This window comes from Typopeltis vanoorti, chromosome 22, assembly GCF_054136105.1.
Source record: "Typopeltis vanoorti isolate ZY-2024b chromosome 22, IOZ_Tvanoo_1.0, whole genome shotgun sequence".
NCBI lineage: Eukaryota > Metazoa > Arthropoda > Arachnida > Uropygi > Thelyphonidae > Typopeltis > Typopeltis vanoorti.
The window spans coordinates 63,261,254-63,276,111 of NC_143570.1; the positions used below are offsets into that span (position 1 = coordinate 63,261,254).

Sequence of the window (14,858 nt, forward strand, 5' to 3'; positions counted from 1 at the left end):
TCTTGTGTGAGGAAGTCAAGTGTTTCATTGGAAGGAACATTTGTAAATAAAGACACAATGTAAAGATGCTATGTAAAATAAAATATTTAAGCTGATAAGATCATCATTGGACATCGACTGTAGTCCACCACAGGATTTAATGAAATATTTTCTTTCTGAATTTGTTATTATTATTATTATTATTATTATTATTATTATTATGGCAACTTCAAGTAGTCCTTAGACTCATCAAGGGAGACCCTAAACATCATGTCAAGAACTATCCAACATTTGGGCAGTATCTGTCATACTTTGCTTTGAACTCATTCACAGTCATGGCACCCACAACAGTCTCTGGCAACCTATTCCACTCATCCACTACTCTCCAAGCAATAAACCTAGTTCTAACATCCTTGCTAGCTACACCCTTACTCAGTTTCCATGAATGGCCACTAGTTTTCCCATCACCACACCTATTCTGAAAAAATTTCCTGTAAATTTCTTGAAAAACACCTCAGTAATTTGTATGTCTCAATAATATTACCTCTTTCCTCCTATCAACCAGTTTCTGTAACCCACATATCTTCAACCAGTTCTCATAACGTTCATTCCATAGACCTGCTACCATCTTAGTCACTAGCCTCTGAGTTCTCTCCACCTTCTCCTCATCACGAAGAAACCCTGGTGATGAGATCTTTTCATTCAGTAGTCAAGATGAGGGTCTTATCAAGGTTCGATACAGAAGAACAATCACCTGCTTGTTTCTGCTCATTGGAGTATTCTTGTGGTCTGATGAGCTGCTTCAGCCACTTTTGCAATGGACCCCCTAAACTTTAACTCCCTATCCACTTACACTTCCAAGTCTCTGGCTTCATGAATTTCCTGGTTTACAGTTGCACCAATGCGGTATACAGCTTTTCACTCCAAAATGCATAACCTTGATATGAATAATATGAATATGGATGAAAACTACAATAACTGAAACCCCACTAAATCTTCTCAGAAAGAGAATAGAAATGAAAAGAGATCTAGACACGAGAAGTAGAATAAAATTCTCAGAGCTATGAAAAACAATAAGAAAAAGGATGACACAAGAAATTAGACTCTTCAGAAGAAGGAGAATTAGAATTACAATAAAAAATATGAGTCTAAAAGGAGTGAGAGAGAGTTGTCCATAAAACAAAAATAAATAACCATTAGAGATGAAAATGAAGTACTCGTTAAGGACAATGAAGAGTCCCTCAAAAGAAGAGAATACTTTTATGCCAAGTTGTATGATGATTCCGAAGACTTAAACCAATCATCATCATCATCATGTGTCATCTCTATCCAATAGGTTGACTAACATGGTATGACTCATGGTTGACTATGGGTGTAAGGAGAATGTGGTGAGGATCCTATCTGTACCACATTGTTGTAAGTATTCATCACTGTAAATCTCAGTATGTTTACAGAGCTGGTTTGCCTGTTCTGAGGGACAAAAAATCTGAGTTTCTGGGTGGGAAAAAACCCCTCTACCTCTGCATATGACTAGCTAATGCACCTTTACCAAGAAGTTACCAGGATTATCGAGGATTACCAGGGATTACCGAGAAGGCAAGGTCAGAGTTGGATGCATCTATGGTGCAAGAGAAAAATAAGATAAATTTTTGTATTTAGTTATTTAGTATAGTTAAATATTGTTTATACTTATAGAATCATGTAAGTAAATTAGCTTACAGTAGAGCATTTAGTTGTAGTAGTTCCTCGGCACTATTTGAATGATGGCAGCAGCCACAGCTCTGATTACAAATGGTGTATCACCAAGTCTTCCCCAATTTAAGGACTCTATTTTACATAACATAATACAGGATTTTGTGCCATGCAGTGCTTGTGGTATGTATGCATCCTGGCGGTTTGATATGTGGCAGGTGAGAGAAGAGGGAATACATATATGTGCCAAAATGTAGGCAATGGAAGGAACTTAGCAAGTTAGATATTACAATAACTGACCTCGTTGTGTCAGGGGCAGAAGAATCTCAACCTAGAGAGATGAGTAGTGTGATGGAGGGCGAGAAATGAGCAGAATATTAATGAAAAATTAAGAGTGTGGAGTGTGGGAAGGAGTGAATGATTGTGAGGTTTTCGGAGATTGTCTTGATTGGAAGAATGAATGGCAAGCAAGAGTGTCTAACTTGCAGAGAGAGATAGATGAGCTGAAAGAGGAGGTGGAATGTCTCAGGAATGAGATGAAAAGTATGACAGTGGAGATAAAGCAAATCAGAGTAGGAGTGAGAGATGGGAATGATAGAAGAGAATAGAAACAGTAGAAGACAGGGAATGAGAGAGCTATGGGAATGATAGAAGAGGAGAGAATGGAAACAGTAAGAGAGGGGGGAATGAGAAGAATCGAGGGAGTACTGTAACCAGGGATAAAACGATGCCAGAACAGCAGGTAAGTTGGGAACACAGAGAGAAAGAGTGCGGGATGCAGGTGAGCAATTAAGGAATAGCGTGGTAACAAGTATGATGTATAGAGACTCGATAATCAGTGGTGTGCCAGATAGGATGCCAGAGGAGTGTTTGCCTGGAGAAACGATAGAAAGTGGGGCTATGGCAATTAAGCATGATGAAAGGGTGGATGAGATGATTGTGATGGTTGGCACGAATGACATGAGAGACAGCATAAATTGGGTTGCAGGAGATCTGAGATTCATACTTGAGGTTGTACAAAAGAAAACACAGAGAGGAAAGTGTGTGTGTTTCCCAGGTATGATAATGATGAGCTAAAGAGAAGAGCAGTAATAATGAATAGCATAATAGCCAGAATGTGTCAGAAGAGAGGATTGGAATATGTGGATGCTTGGATGGCATTTGAGGACAGAAAGGAACTGGGTGTGAGAGACAACTTGCATGAGGAAGGACATAGACATCTGGAGAGATTGCTGTTTTCTGAACATGTCAATGCATGAAATATAGAATTCCCAGATTGGATGGTAGCAGGGGTGGCCTCTTGTGGGAATGGGTGCTTGGGGAAAGGTGGGGGGATGACATTATGTAATGCTGAGTCTAGCCAAGTGTGGAGTGGATAATGATAGGTATAGAAGCGGTGACATTTTTATGCTTTATACTAATGCTAAATATAAAGCATAAAATTTATTCCAGGATTATCTGGAATAAAGGAGATGAATTAGTGTCACTGATAGTATCAGCCAGGCCAAAGATTATTGGAATCTCTGAGACGTGGTTGACGGAAGACGATATAATAACAGGAATAGAAGTAGCAGGGTACAGCATTTTTTGGCAGGATAGGAAAGGAAAACACTGTGATGGAGTACTGTTAATGATAAGTGATGACTTATGTGCTCTAAGAGTGGAAGCTTTGGAAGGCAGTGCACTAATGGTTTCGAAAGCATATGGTGTGAGGTAGAGGTGGGTAGGACAAGATATTTAGTGGGATGTTGCTACAAGCCAAGGAGCAGGAGATGTTTAGGCAGTTGAGCTTGGCTAGCGCAAGAAGAATTATTGTTATTGGAAATTTTAACTACAGTATAAGTTGGGAAAAGGAAAATGCATGTAGTAATAAGGGAAGAATATCTGGAATTCTTGAGAGACAGATGTCTTAGGCAACATGTAAAAGAGGGAAGATGTTCAAGAGGTTTGGACTTGGTTATAGTACCAGAAGAATTTATTTACTTATTTATTTATTCTTATGGCAAAAGAAATAAAAAACAACTACAGGTCAATGTCCAGTCTGGAAAGTCAATCCAAGGCCTCATCTATCACGTTGTGGATGTCCTGTAGGCCCACCATGAAATTGATGCCTTGGGCAGTCATTCAAAATACGAGTAATATGTCTGAGCCACGGGAGAACAATCACAATAAGGGTGGTCTAATAGCCCTCATTTATGTAGTAGGTAGTGACATCTGCCCTAGTTAGAGATGAAAATGAGTTAGTTCTGATCCTATTGACTGATGATCAAATCTTCCTAGGAAGAGCAAAACCAGGCTGCAGAGCACAGGGATCTTCTACCAGGAAGCTGTTTGTTGAGAGATTGTTGGACCAGTATCCTCTCCACATGTCAGGTGTTGATGGCAGGACAGCTGAAGAGAGTTCGTCCATGGACCAGAGAGGCTTTCTAGATTATAGGCAGACTAGGTGGATTTATGAGAGTGGGGCAGGGGCAGGAGTGGGTTGCTCATTGCTTTATTAAATTCATTAATCGATGCTTGTCTTCTCTGCATGTTTGGTTGAGCAATGTTAGATAGGACAGGCAGCCAGATGAGAGGGGTGCTTCTCACTCCCACTAGTTGTGTGCATGGTAGAGTTTAGCTGGGTGTCTATAATGTTAGTGTGTGCACTTCTTTCCTAGATAGGGGCACAATATTCTTCTGCAGAGAATGCGAGGGCTAGTGCAGACAACCTTAAGACTTCTGCACCACAACCCCAGGTTGTTCCAGCAAGCCTTGAAATGATATTGTTTCTCATAATGGACAGGTTGGTGATGTGCCTTTTATAGGTTAGGCTTCTGTCTAGGTTCACTCCAAGGTATTTCAGGTGAGGCTTTTTTTGTTCTACCATTTTTTTCATAGAAAGAAAAGTTGAGGTGTCAATTCGACTCTGCATTGTTCAGGTGAAATACTGTGGACACAGTTTTTGTTAGATTTGGCTTCATGTACCACTGCTTGAAATACTGCTCCAGGATGTTCGCTTCTGTGTTCAAGGTTAATTCCAGGTTTTCAAAGAAGGTAGATTGATGTAGGATCACTAGGTCATCAGTGTACACATACTTGCTTGATCTGGTATGTGGTAGGTCATACACGTAGATATTAAAAAGTAAAGGGGATAACACAGATCCCTGAAGGAGACCATTGTGGATGAATCTGGACCTGCTCTTTTTTGTGCCAATATGGACCCGGATCTTTCTTTTGGAGAGAATGGATTCAAAAAGCTGGAAATTTTTTTTGTTCATTAAAATATTTCCTAGCTTTAGGAGGAGGCCCCTGATCCAGACCGTGTCCTAAGGTCAATGAAAGTGGCTCCGATTTAAGGTTCTTCTGGAAACCTGCTTCAGTCTGTGTTGTCAGGTCCAGGACCTGGTCACAGCGACTTCTTCCAGGCCTGAAGCCAGCTTATTCAATCGGGTGTGCTCTTTCGATGCATTGTGAAATTCTTTTAAGGAGAATTTTTTCAAAGAGCTTAAAGGTGGAGCAAAGCAAGGAGATAGGTCTTAGATTTTTCACATCATTTGGATCTTTCCCTGGTTTGGGCATGCCAATTATTTTGGCTTCCCCAAACAGATTTGGTAGTTTACCAGTCATTATAATTTCTGAGAAAAGGGCAGCCAGTCATGTTGGACTTTGTTGACTGAGATGTTTTAGAAACTCAGGGAGAATACCATCCACTCCTGTAGCCTTGCCATTCTTGGTGAGTTTTAAGGCTATCTGTACCTCTTCCTGAGATACTGGGTGTACAAGTTCAGGAAGCTCGGGTCCTGCCTTCAGGATTTGTCTGATCAGAAGAATTGATAATAACTGAGTACACATCTCCCCCCCCCCTCATTGGAGAGAGTGACCATGTGGGTTTGACTTGGAATATGAATAGACATGAAGGAGTATCAAAGAAAAGGGAACATATGTGGAATTATAATTATAATGTAGGTGATTATAATAGTCTTAAATATCAACTTGGGCAGTCCCATGGAGGGCAGAATTGACAGGCCAGGATATCATTAGTGCTTGGGAAATTGTGAAGGAATATTTGTTAGCAGTAATAGTAAGGTGTATTCCACAAGTGAAGAAGAAGAGTTCACAATTTGGTGTAAAGTGGATGACAAAAAATATCAAACAGGAGAGGAGTGGGAGCAGATGCATGAAGAATATGAGACTCAGGCCAGGAAAGTGACGAATATGGCAAGGAAGGCAAAACTGAATATGAGACGAGATTGGCACTAAGATCCAAAGAAAATCCTAGGGAATTTTTTGGGTATGTGGCCAGTAAGGAGAGAAATGACTGTGGAAGAAAGACATTGTAGGATAAAAATGGGAATAGAGTGACTGATGCAGAGGACATAGTGGGGTTGTTCAATCAACACTTTATTGGAGTATTTCATCCTGGAAAAGTAAGTTTTAATATTAGAGGATAGGGCAGGTTCGAGGTTTAGAGGTGGAAGAAGAGAGTGTGTTCCAATAACTGAGTACTCTGGATGTCATTAAATCTGTGGAACTGGATCATCGCATGTTTTGAGAGAATGTACTGAAGAACTGACAGCTCCATTGACTTGGCTTTCAATGAAAGTCTAGCTACAGGAATGTATCCCATGAATGATATAATGTAAGATAAATGTACCATTGCATAAGGACAGTAGCAGACTGTAGGTGCCTAACTATATAGCCAGTTTGTGTTTCATCAGTAGTTGTGAAGATCTTGGAGAAATTAGTGAAGGACCATACGCAGCGTTGAGAAGATCTTGGAGAAATTAGTGAAGGACCATACGCAGCGTTGAGAAGATGAGGGTAATGTTATCTATGAGAATCAACATGGATATTTAAGGGGCAATCTTGCTTTAGTAATATAATTGCATTTTATGATCAAGTGACAAGACAGTTGATGAGGGAAAGGCATATACTGCCATTTTTTTGGATTTTGCAAAAGCATTTGACAGGGTGCCACATGATAGTGTCCTATCAGTCTCCTTTCAACATTATTGAATTATTTCAATAATGTTGAAATAATTCAATAATGTTGAAATATGTATATATATATATATATATATATAATAAGACAGATTGGTAGTCAGGGCAAAGGAGAATGGATGTCGGTTTAATGTGGCAAAATGAAAATGGAAGGTTATGTATTTTGGGGTGAAAAGCTGTATACCACATTGGTGGGGCTTTATGCCAGAAAATTCATGAAGCTAGAGACTTCGGAGTGTTTATGGATAGGGAGTTAAAGTTTAGGGGGTACATAGCAAAAGTGGCTGAAGTTGCTCATCAGATCACTTGATTACTTAAGAATACTTTGATGAGCAGAAACAAGCAGGTGATAATTCCTCTTTATCGAGCCTTGATAACACCTCATCTTAACTACTGCATGCAGATCTGGTCACGTGGGTTTCTTGGCAATGAGGAAGAGGTAGTGAGAATCCAGAGGTGAGTGACTAAGATTGTTGCAGGTCTATGGAATGAACCTTATGAGAACAGTTTGAAGATTTGTGGGTTACAGAGGATTTTTATAAGATAAAAATGTCCTGTGTATTATACAGAGGAAATTTTTCAGAACAGGTCTTGTGGTGGGAGAACTGGGGAGGGCATCCTTGGAAACTGAGCAACAGTGTGGTAGCAAGAGCATTAGAACCATATTTTTTGCTTGTAGAATGATGAATGAGTGGAATAGGTTGCCAGAGTCTGTTGTGGTGCCATGAGTGTGAATGAGTTCAAAGCAAAGTATGCTAGATACTTTTAAAAATCAGGAGCAGATATAAAATTTCCTATAAAAAAGGGGAGTATACAGGTAGATGCATTTCACCAATTGCAGCACCTGTACAAGAATTAATTTTTTTAAACCTGGATTTAAAAAAAAAATTTTATATTTTGGTAAATGGGAAAGAACTTCACCACCTACAATTTTCTGATGGTATTGTTCTTTTAGGCAACTTTGTAAAAGAACTTCAACAAATGATCACTGAATTGAATGCAAAAGTAAAAAGAATGGATTGATTATAAACAAAGACAAAATAAAAATAATGTATAATAAATACATTACCAAAAAGTCAGTACAAAACATCAGGAAATTTATATAGTGACCGCCTATGTTTACTAGGAAAAATATCACAGTAGAAGGTGACTGTAAAGAAGAAATTATATGTTAAAAACACCAGTTTGCCTTAAAAGAAAAATGTTGAAGGTTTATTTTTCACTTAGTTAGAGTATAATAAATTTAGTTTAATCCTTTATCCAAGTGTGAGCAAACAAAGTTTGCACCTGAAAGTATCTTCAGGACTGGGTTAAGGTGGTACAACACCAGGGCAACTCGTTGCAAAGGTAGAGCAAGATACCAACACTCCTATCTCAGTATCTCCTATAATGTAAAACACATCTGCTTGCGGATATGTCTAATGTTATGCATTAAGGGAAGGGCCACTACCCAGACTAGTTTCGACCTTTATTGAGGTCTCTTCTGGCTCCCACTGAAAAGACCTCAATAAAGGTCGAAACTAGTCTGGGTAGTGGCCCTTCCCTTAATGCATAACATTAGACATATCCGCAAGCAGATGTGTTTTACATTATAGGAGATACTGAGATAGGAGTGTTGGTATCTTGCTCCACCTTTGCAACGAGTTGCCCTGGTGTTGTACCACCTTAACCCAGTCCTGAAGATACTTTCAGGTGCAAACTTTGTTTGCTCACACTTGGATAAAGGATTAAACTAAATTTATTAAAAGAAAAATATTCGACAGTTGTATACTTCTGTTGATGACATGTGAAAGTGAAACATGGGCCTTAACTAAAAATTTGATAGATCACCGCATAATAGGTTGACATACAAGTTGCAGAAAATTGGAATAGATAGTTTAGATTTAAATGGGAATAGATCATTTAGATAGATTGTTGATTGGCTCTCTGAACGATACTAGGAAGATGTGTATGATGGAGCAATGTCTCAAAAAAATTAATGCAACCAGTTGCATGCCCCAGAGATCTGTTCTTGGGCTCCTGCTGTTTAACTAGCTTGTAAATGATATGTCATGTGGATTTGGGATCTTCAGTTATTTGCTGATGATTCATAGTTGGGGAGAATTATAAGTAGCACTGTTGATGTTAATTACATTCTGGAAAACTTTGAAAATCCTTTTGACTTTCAGAGATGAGTGAGATTGTAGTTTTAATATTGTTAAGTGCAAAATGTTGCATTTTGGAGGGCAGTATAGGGCTATGTACTTTATTGATATTCATGTGCTGGAGGAAGGGGATGAGATTCGAGATTTAGAAGTGATGGTTGAAAGTAGACTGAAGTTTATCAGGAATATTGCAAGTGTTGCAAAGACCACGCATCATAGTGCTAATATAAGATACAAGTAAGGTTTTGAAACTTATTGTACAACTTGAAGTTATTCTTGGAACCGAATAATGGTGTAATTAGGAAGCATATAAGGTATACAGATTTTTTTATTTTTTTTCATGGCATGTGTGAAATGAACTGCTATTATTTTTTGTGGAGAATGTGTTTGAAGAGAGAGAGATATAATTGGTGTTCATTTATGAGTAGCGAAAATGGACTCTTGCTCTGTCTTTAGATGCTCTCAAGAAGACTGCATGATGATCATAATAATAATAACAGTAGTTAAATCTTCTGATATTTTCACCATGTTATGCTTCTAAACTCCTAATCCTTTCCTTTCAGTGTGGTTTTAGATAATTATCTTTCAGTGTGATTTTCTGTCAGTATTTTTTATTCTGAATTATTTCTCAGTACGTCATCCAAATTGCTTCCTTGAATGATGGCAGACTGGAGAAGAATCATACAGACACTGGCAGTCACTATACAGTACCTAACAGTAAAAAAAAAACTTTGCAAACAAACTACACAATCCTATTGAACACTACATAACTTAAATAGTCACACTAAAATTCAATTTTCATCAAAATTTATATTTCCAATTTTGTTAATTTATTAATTAGTTATTAATAATTGATTAGTTATATCTGTAAAATTACTATTACACTGCAGTGAATTACATATTCAGTTTTGTATGAATTCTTGAAATATTAGTTTTATTTATCTTCAATTTTTTTTTTTTTTTTGCAGATGTGTTTTTGATGCTTGTTCATGTGATACAGGTGGTGACTGTGAATGCCTGTGTACTGCACTAGCAACTTATGCTCAAGAATGTAATGTTCATGGTGTTCTTATTAAGTGGAGATCACAAGAACTATGTCGTGAGTTCTGATCTTACTGTTAATAAATTCTTGATATTTTCAAATGTTAATGTGTTAAATGGTAACTGAAAGTAAAATTTAGTAAGTGGATCTTACAGTATAGATCTAAGTAAGATTTTGAAATTATGGCTGATATAGACGTTATCCCTTGGAACTGAATAATGGTATTGGGAAGCTAGGGTTTCTTTAATAGAGTGTATATGAATATTTTTGCAGTAATAACAGATTTTTAAAACATTTTTTATTTTATCATTGTATGTTAAAAAGATTTGAATGGTCTTGAAAACAATTGTGTTTAATTTTATTATATAATTTTTTAACGTAGATTTCATTTGTAAACACACCTGAAGAATATCAGGAATGCAAAGTGGTTTCAGAATTGGAGAATGTTTTGAATTATGAGATATGTACACAGTCTTTTGTAAAAATGGGATCCTATAAGTGTCAAAGCCTGAGAACTAGGAAGAGATCTCCACCATGCATTTAAGGAATGTGGAAAACTGACTAGGGCTTCTGACCCAATGTCCAATCCTCATGTTTGCATGTTGTGCCTGCCCTGTTAGTAAGTATCAACTGGGTAGTGAATGAACAAGGATGGGTTGGCAATTTTGGACTTAGCCGACCAAATTGTACTCTTTATTAGCTTAAGCCAGAAATACATGTGATAGCAGAGCATCCGAGAGGAATTTTATTACAGGGTACAAAGATTCTTTTGGACCCCTCATCTCCATTAGTCATTCTGTTTTTATGGCTCCTAGGCCCCATTTTTTACCCTAGGCCCAGGTACAATGTACCCCTTGCACCTCCTCTCATGGACCCTGTGTGATGGTACAACATGATGAGATTTTATGCCATATGGCATCGCCTGGTTAAACAATGGTACCTCTGTTTTTACCAGAGCAGCACCAGAGCCAACAGTGAAATGCAAGCTACTGAAATGAATTTTAGCTCAACATCTAGAAGAAGAATGAATCCGACATCAGAAGAATTGACAATAGGAATGATCAACATAAGGAATATTAATGTAAAGGAAATCAAATTTGCGAAGAACTGAAAAGTATCACATGAACATAATTGGCATTATTGAGACAAACAAGACAAAAACAGATGAGGTCCTACTAAATAATAAGTATAGGATGTTGTATGTATGACTGACATAAGAGTCAGTGGGAATGCAGTGGGGGGGGGGGGTTGCAAGAGATGTAGGTGAGCAAGGAATGAACAGAATGGTAAGAGGTGTGATGTGATGGAGATTTGATGATCCATGGAGCGCAAGAGAAGTGACAAAGGAGTGCTTGCCTGGAGCAGCGATAGCAGCTGTGATATTGCAGTTAAGCAGGTTGAAAGATTGGATAAGATGATTGTGATAGTGAGGATGAATGACTTCAGAAGCAGTGATAATCGGATGGGAATCGATCTGAGCTTGCACAGTAGGAGACTGAGAGAGGAAGATAGTGAGTTGCTACCCAGTTGTGATAATGCAGAGCTATTATGAATATTATGATAGTCAGAATATCTTGAAAGAGAGGCTAGGATTATGTGGATGCCTGGAGTGCATTTGAGGACATAAAAGAACTGTATGTGAGAGACAGCTTGAAGTAGAATGAGGAAGGATGTAGATATCTCAAGAAGATGTTGTTCTTTGAACAAACGGGAGAGTTGGTGCAGGGAAACTATTATTATCACAATAAATGGTAACAGGGATAGTCCCATGTAGGAGTAATCACTTAGGAGAAAGGGGGGGTATCATATTGTATAAAGCAGAATCTAGTAAATCTAGAGTAGTCTGAAGAAAGGGTAAATATGACGGTGGGGTATTGCTTATGATAAGTCATGAGTTGTGTCCTCTCAGAATGAAGGATTTGGAGGGTAATGCCACCAATGGTTTTGAGAGCGTACGGTGGGAGGTGAGCAGAAAAGAATATTTCATTTAACCTTTAAGACCCATCGTGAACTGTATTGACTCTCCCACCTATAGAATTGCTTAATTTCTGTCATGTTTATTAACTGCATATACTGGACAATTCAATCATTCATCAAGAATTCCATACATTTTCTTGAGAAAATCAAGGTTATTCAAATATAAGAGCCAGATTTGTTAGTCGGCTTTGACATTGTTTCCCTCTTTACCAACATTCCATTATCTGACACTGTTGATTTACTATATGATGATTACCCTCCTTTTTGAATTTGAATTTTAAGATTTTGAATTTGTTATAGAATCAGGATATTTCAGCTGTTAAAAAAGATCTATAGACAAGTTGAAAGCACTGCCATGGTTAGCCCTCTGTCTCCACCTTTGACAAACTATTTTTTGAACCATCTGGAAGATACCTTGTTCTCATCCATTCATCCCCAACCCTCTCATTGGTTTCATTATGTTGATGATGTCTTTGCTGTTTGGCCTCATTCTGAAAACGAACTTACCACTTTCCTACAACAGATCAATAACCTTCACCCACGAATTCAATTCACCATGGAGAAAGAAATGCTGGTTGTTTACCATTCTTGGACATCCTTCTTACATGCAGCCATTGGTAATCTATCAACCAGCGTTTATCGAAAACCTATGTTTACTGGCAGATACATTCATCAAAAGTCTTCTCATTGCACCTCTCAAAAAATTGGTGTTATCTAGTCTTTAATTAATAGAGCACATAATATGTGCTCCTCTACCTCAGGCTTACAACAAGACCTTCTTACTATCAAACTGTTAATGGAATTTAATGGTTACAACCCTAATCAAACTCAGCAGATAATTGACTATGTTTCAACACCTCGGGATTCTTCAACAGAACACAAGGTTCCAATCCCTTATATTTCTGGCATCTCTGAATTGACTGGTAAAATGTAGAAGAAATATCATCTTATTCCCGCATATTTTCCTATCAACAAAATTTCTCATCTTTTGCCATCTACAAAAGACAAACTGTCACCTCTATCGTTTGCTGGCATTTACCAGATACCTTGTGAATGTAATCTAACATACTTTGGGCAGATAAGCTCTTCTGTGGAATAAAGAATTAATGAACATGAATATTATATCGAATACATGAAACCTCAAAAGTCTGGTCTTGCACAACACAGTATTGACACTAAACATAGTAGTCAGTTGGATAAAGCTCGTTTTTGAAAAGGCATTCATATTTAAACCTGCTTCTCCATAGAAGCAAGTTTAAATATGAATGCCTTTTCAAAGAAAGTTGCAAAGACTTTTTATGTTGGCCAAATCTGAATTAGAATGATTCTCTCTCTCTCTCTCTCTCCCCCCAAAAGTTTGGGAGATTCTTGTTTTATATAACCATCAAAAAGTGTTTTCAATAATATTATTTATTAATATTAATTTTAAGCACACGATAACAGTTGTTTTAATTGTTTTAATTGGTAAACCACCGACTGCTGTATATGCCTTGTATTCCTGTTTCTTTGATTTGCTTGGCTCTGCACACTGATGATGCACTGTTATTTTCAGTATGAAATATCTGTACTTTAATTTCATTAAAGTTAATTACTGTGGTTATTGTTGTGTGATTTATTGTTTATAGAATATTAAGTTGCCGTTTGCTATAAGGTAGGGAGCATAGAGGGTGAAGAGCAGGAGATATTTAAGCAATTGAGCTTGGCGAATGCTAAAAGATTATTGTTTTGGTATATTTTAAAAACAGCAGTATTTAAAATATACCAATTTAAGATATCCTCTTTCCAGTAGTATAAACTGGGAAGAGGAAACTGAATGTAGTGGTAAGGAAGTGGAATTTCTGGAATTCTTATAGGACAAATGTCATTGCATCAGTGCAACTGATTGTAACTGAGATGCCATCTCTGCCACCAGTTGGAGGCGAGACCATTTGTTTTTGATTTGGAAGATGAATAAAGATGCAGGAATATCAAGAGAAAGGAATTTATGTGCACTTATATGGTGAGGTAATCATAAAAATCAGCTTACAGCAGTTCGGTGGATGAAGGAATTGGAAGGATGAAATATCAAAAGTGCATAGAAACGGATGAAGAAATATTTATCAGCAGCAGTGGCAAGTCGCATACCTCAAGTGAAAAAGAGAAAGCAGTTTGGTGTAAAGTGGATGATGAACAATAACAGGATGATGAACTTTTTCACCTAACAGGAACTGCAGGTGAAAAAGTGGCTATGATAGAGATATAAGAAGAGAGGTGGAGAGCAGGTGCATGAAGAATATAAGACTTAGGCCAGGGGAGTGTCTGTTCTGGTGAGGAAGGCAAAACTGAAATAAGAGAATAGATCTGCCCTGAGATCCAAAGAAAATCATGAGAAATTCTTTTGTTATGTGGCCAGCTGGAGGATAAACGATTGTGGAAGAATGGCTAGTTAGACAAAGATGGGAATAGTGTGATGGATGTAGAGGGCATAGTAGAATTGTTTAATGGATGCTTCATTGGGGTATTTCATCCTGGTGATGTGGATTTTAGTACTAGAAGGATCAATGTTGAGAGGTTCAATGAGAGATTCAATGTTCAATGTAGCAGGTTCAATGTTGAGAATTACAAGAGGGGGGGGGAGTGTGTTTTAATTACTCTAGTTGTCAATAAAGCATTTGGACCAATTGGGATTTTGTCATGGTTTTTGATGAGGGAATGCACTAAAGTACTGACAGTCCTGTTGACCTGGCTTTTGACTAGCTTTTCAGTCAGTCTGGTTATGAGAAAAGTGTTCAAGGAGTGGATGGAGGGTAAGATGGTGATTTAATTTATTGATACTTCCATTCTACACCCATTGCATAAGAGTGTAGAATGGAAGTATCAATAAATTAAATCATTTTGTATTTCATCAATAGTTGTTCAGATTTTGGAGAAATTAGTGAGAGGTCACATGCAGCATTAGGCAGATGATTGTAACCTCATCTGCCCAATTCTGTATGTGATCTCTGTGAAAGTCAGCATGGATTTGTTAAGGAGTGTTTTTGTTTTAGTAATCAGATTACCTT

At 37.7% G+C, this 14,858-nt stretch overlaps 1 protein-coding gene across 4 annotated transcripts in view; it reads left to right on the top strand.

Moving 5' to 3' along the window:
* Positions 1-14,858, top strand: part of LOC150094462 (hemocytin-like) — a 2,636,009-nt gene that overhangs the window by 794,068 nt on the left and 1,827,083 nt on the right. For all 4 annotated transcript variants that reach the window (XM_090412206.1, XM_090412207.1, XM_090412208.1 and 1 more), the window contains exon 23: positions 9,767-9,897. In XM_090412206.1, coding sequence (XP_090268332.1) covers positions 9,767-9,897 — 131 coding nt within the window. The remainder of the gene's footprint in view (positions 1-9,766; positions 9,898-14,858) is intronic.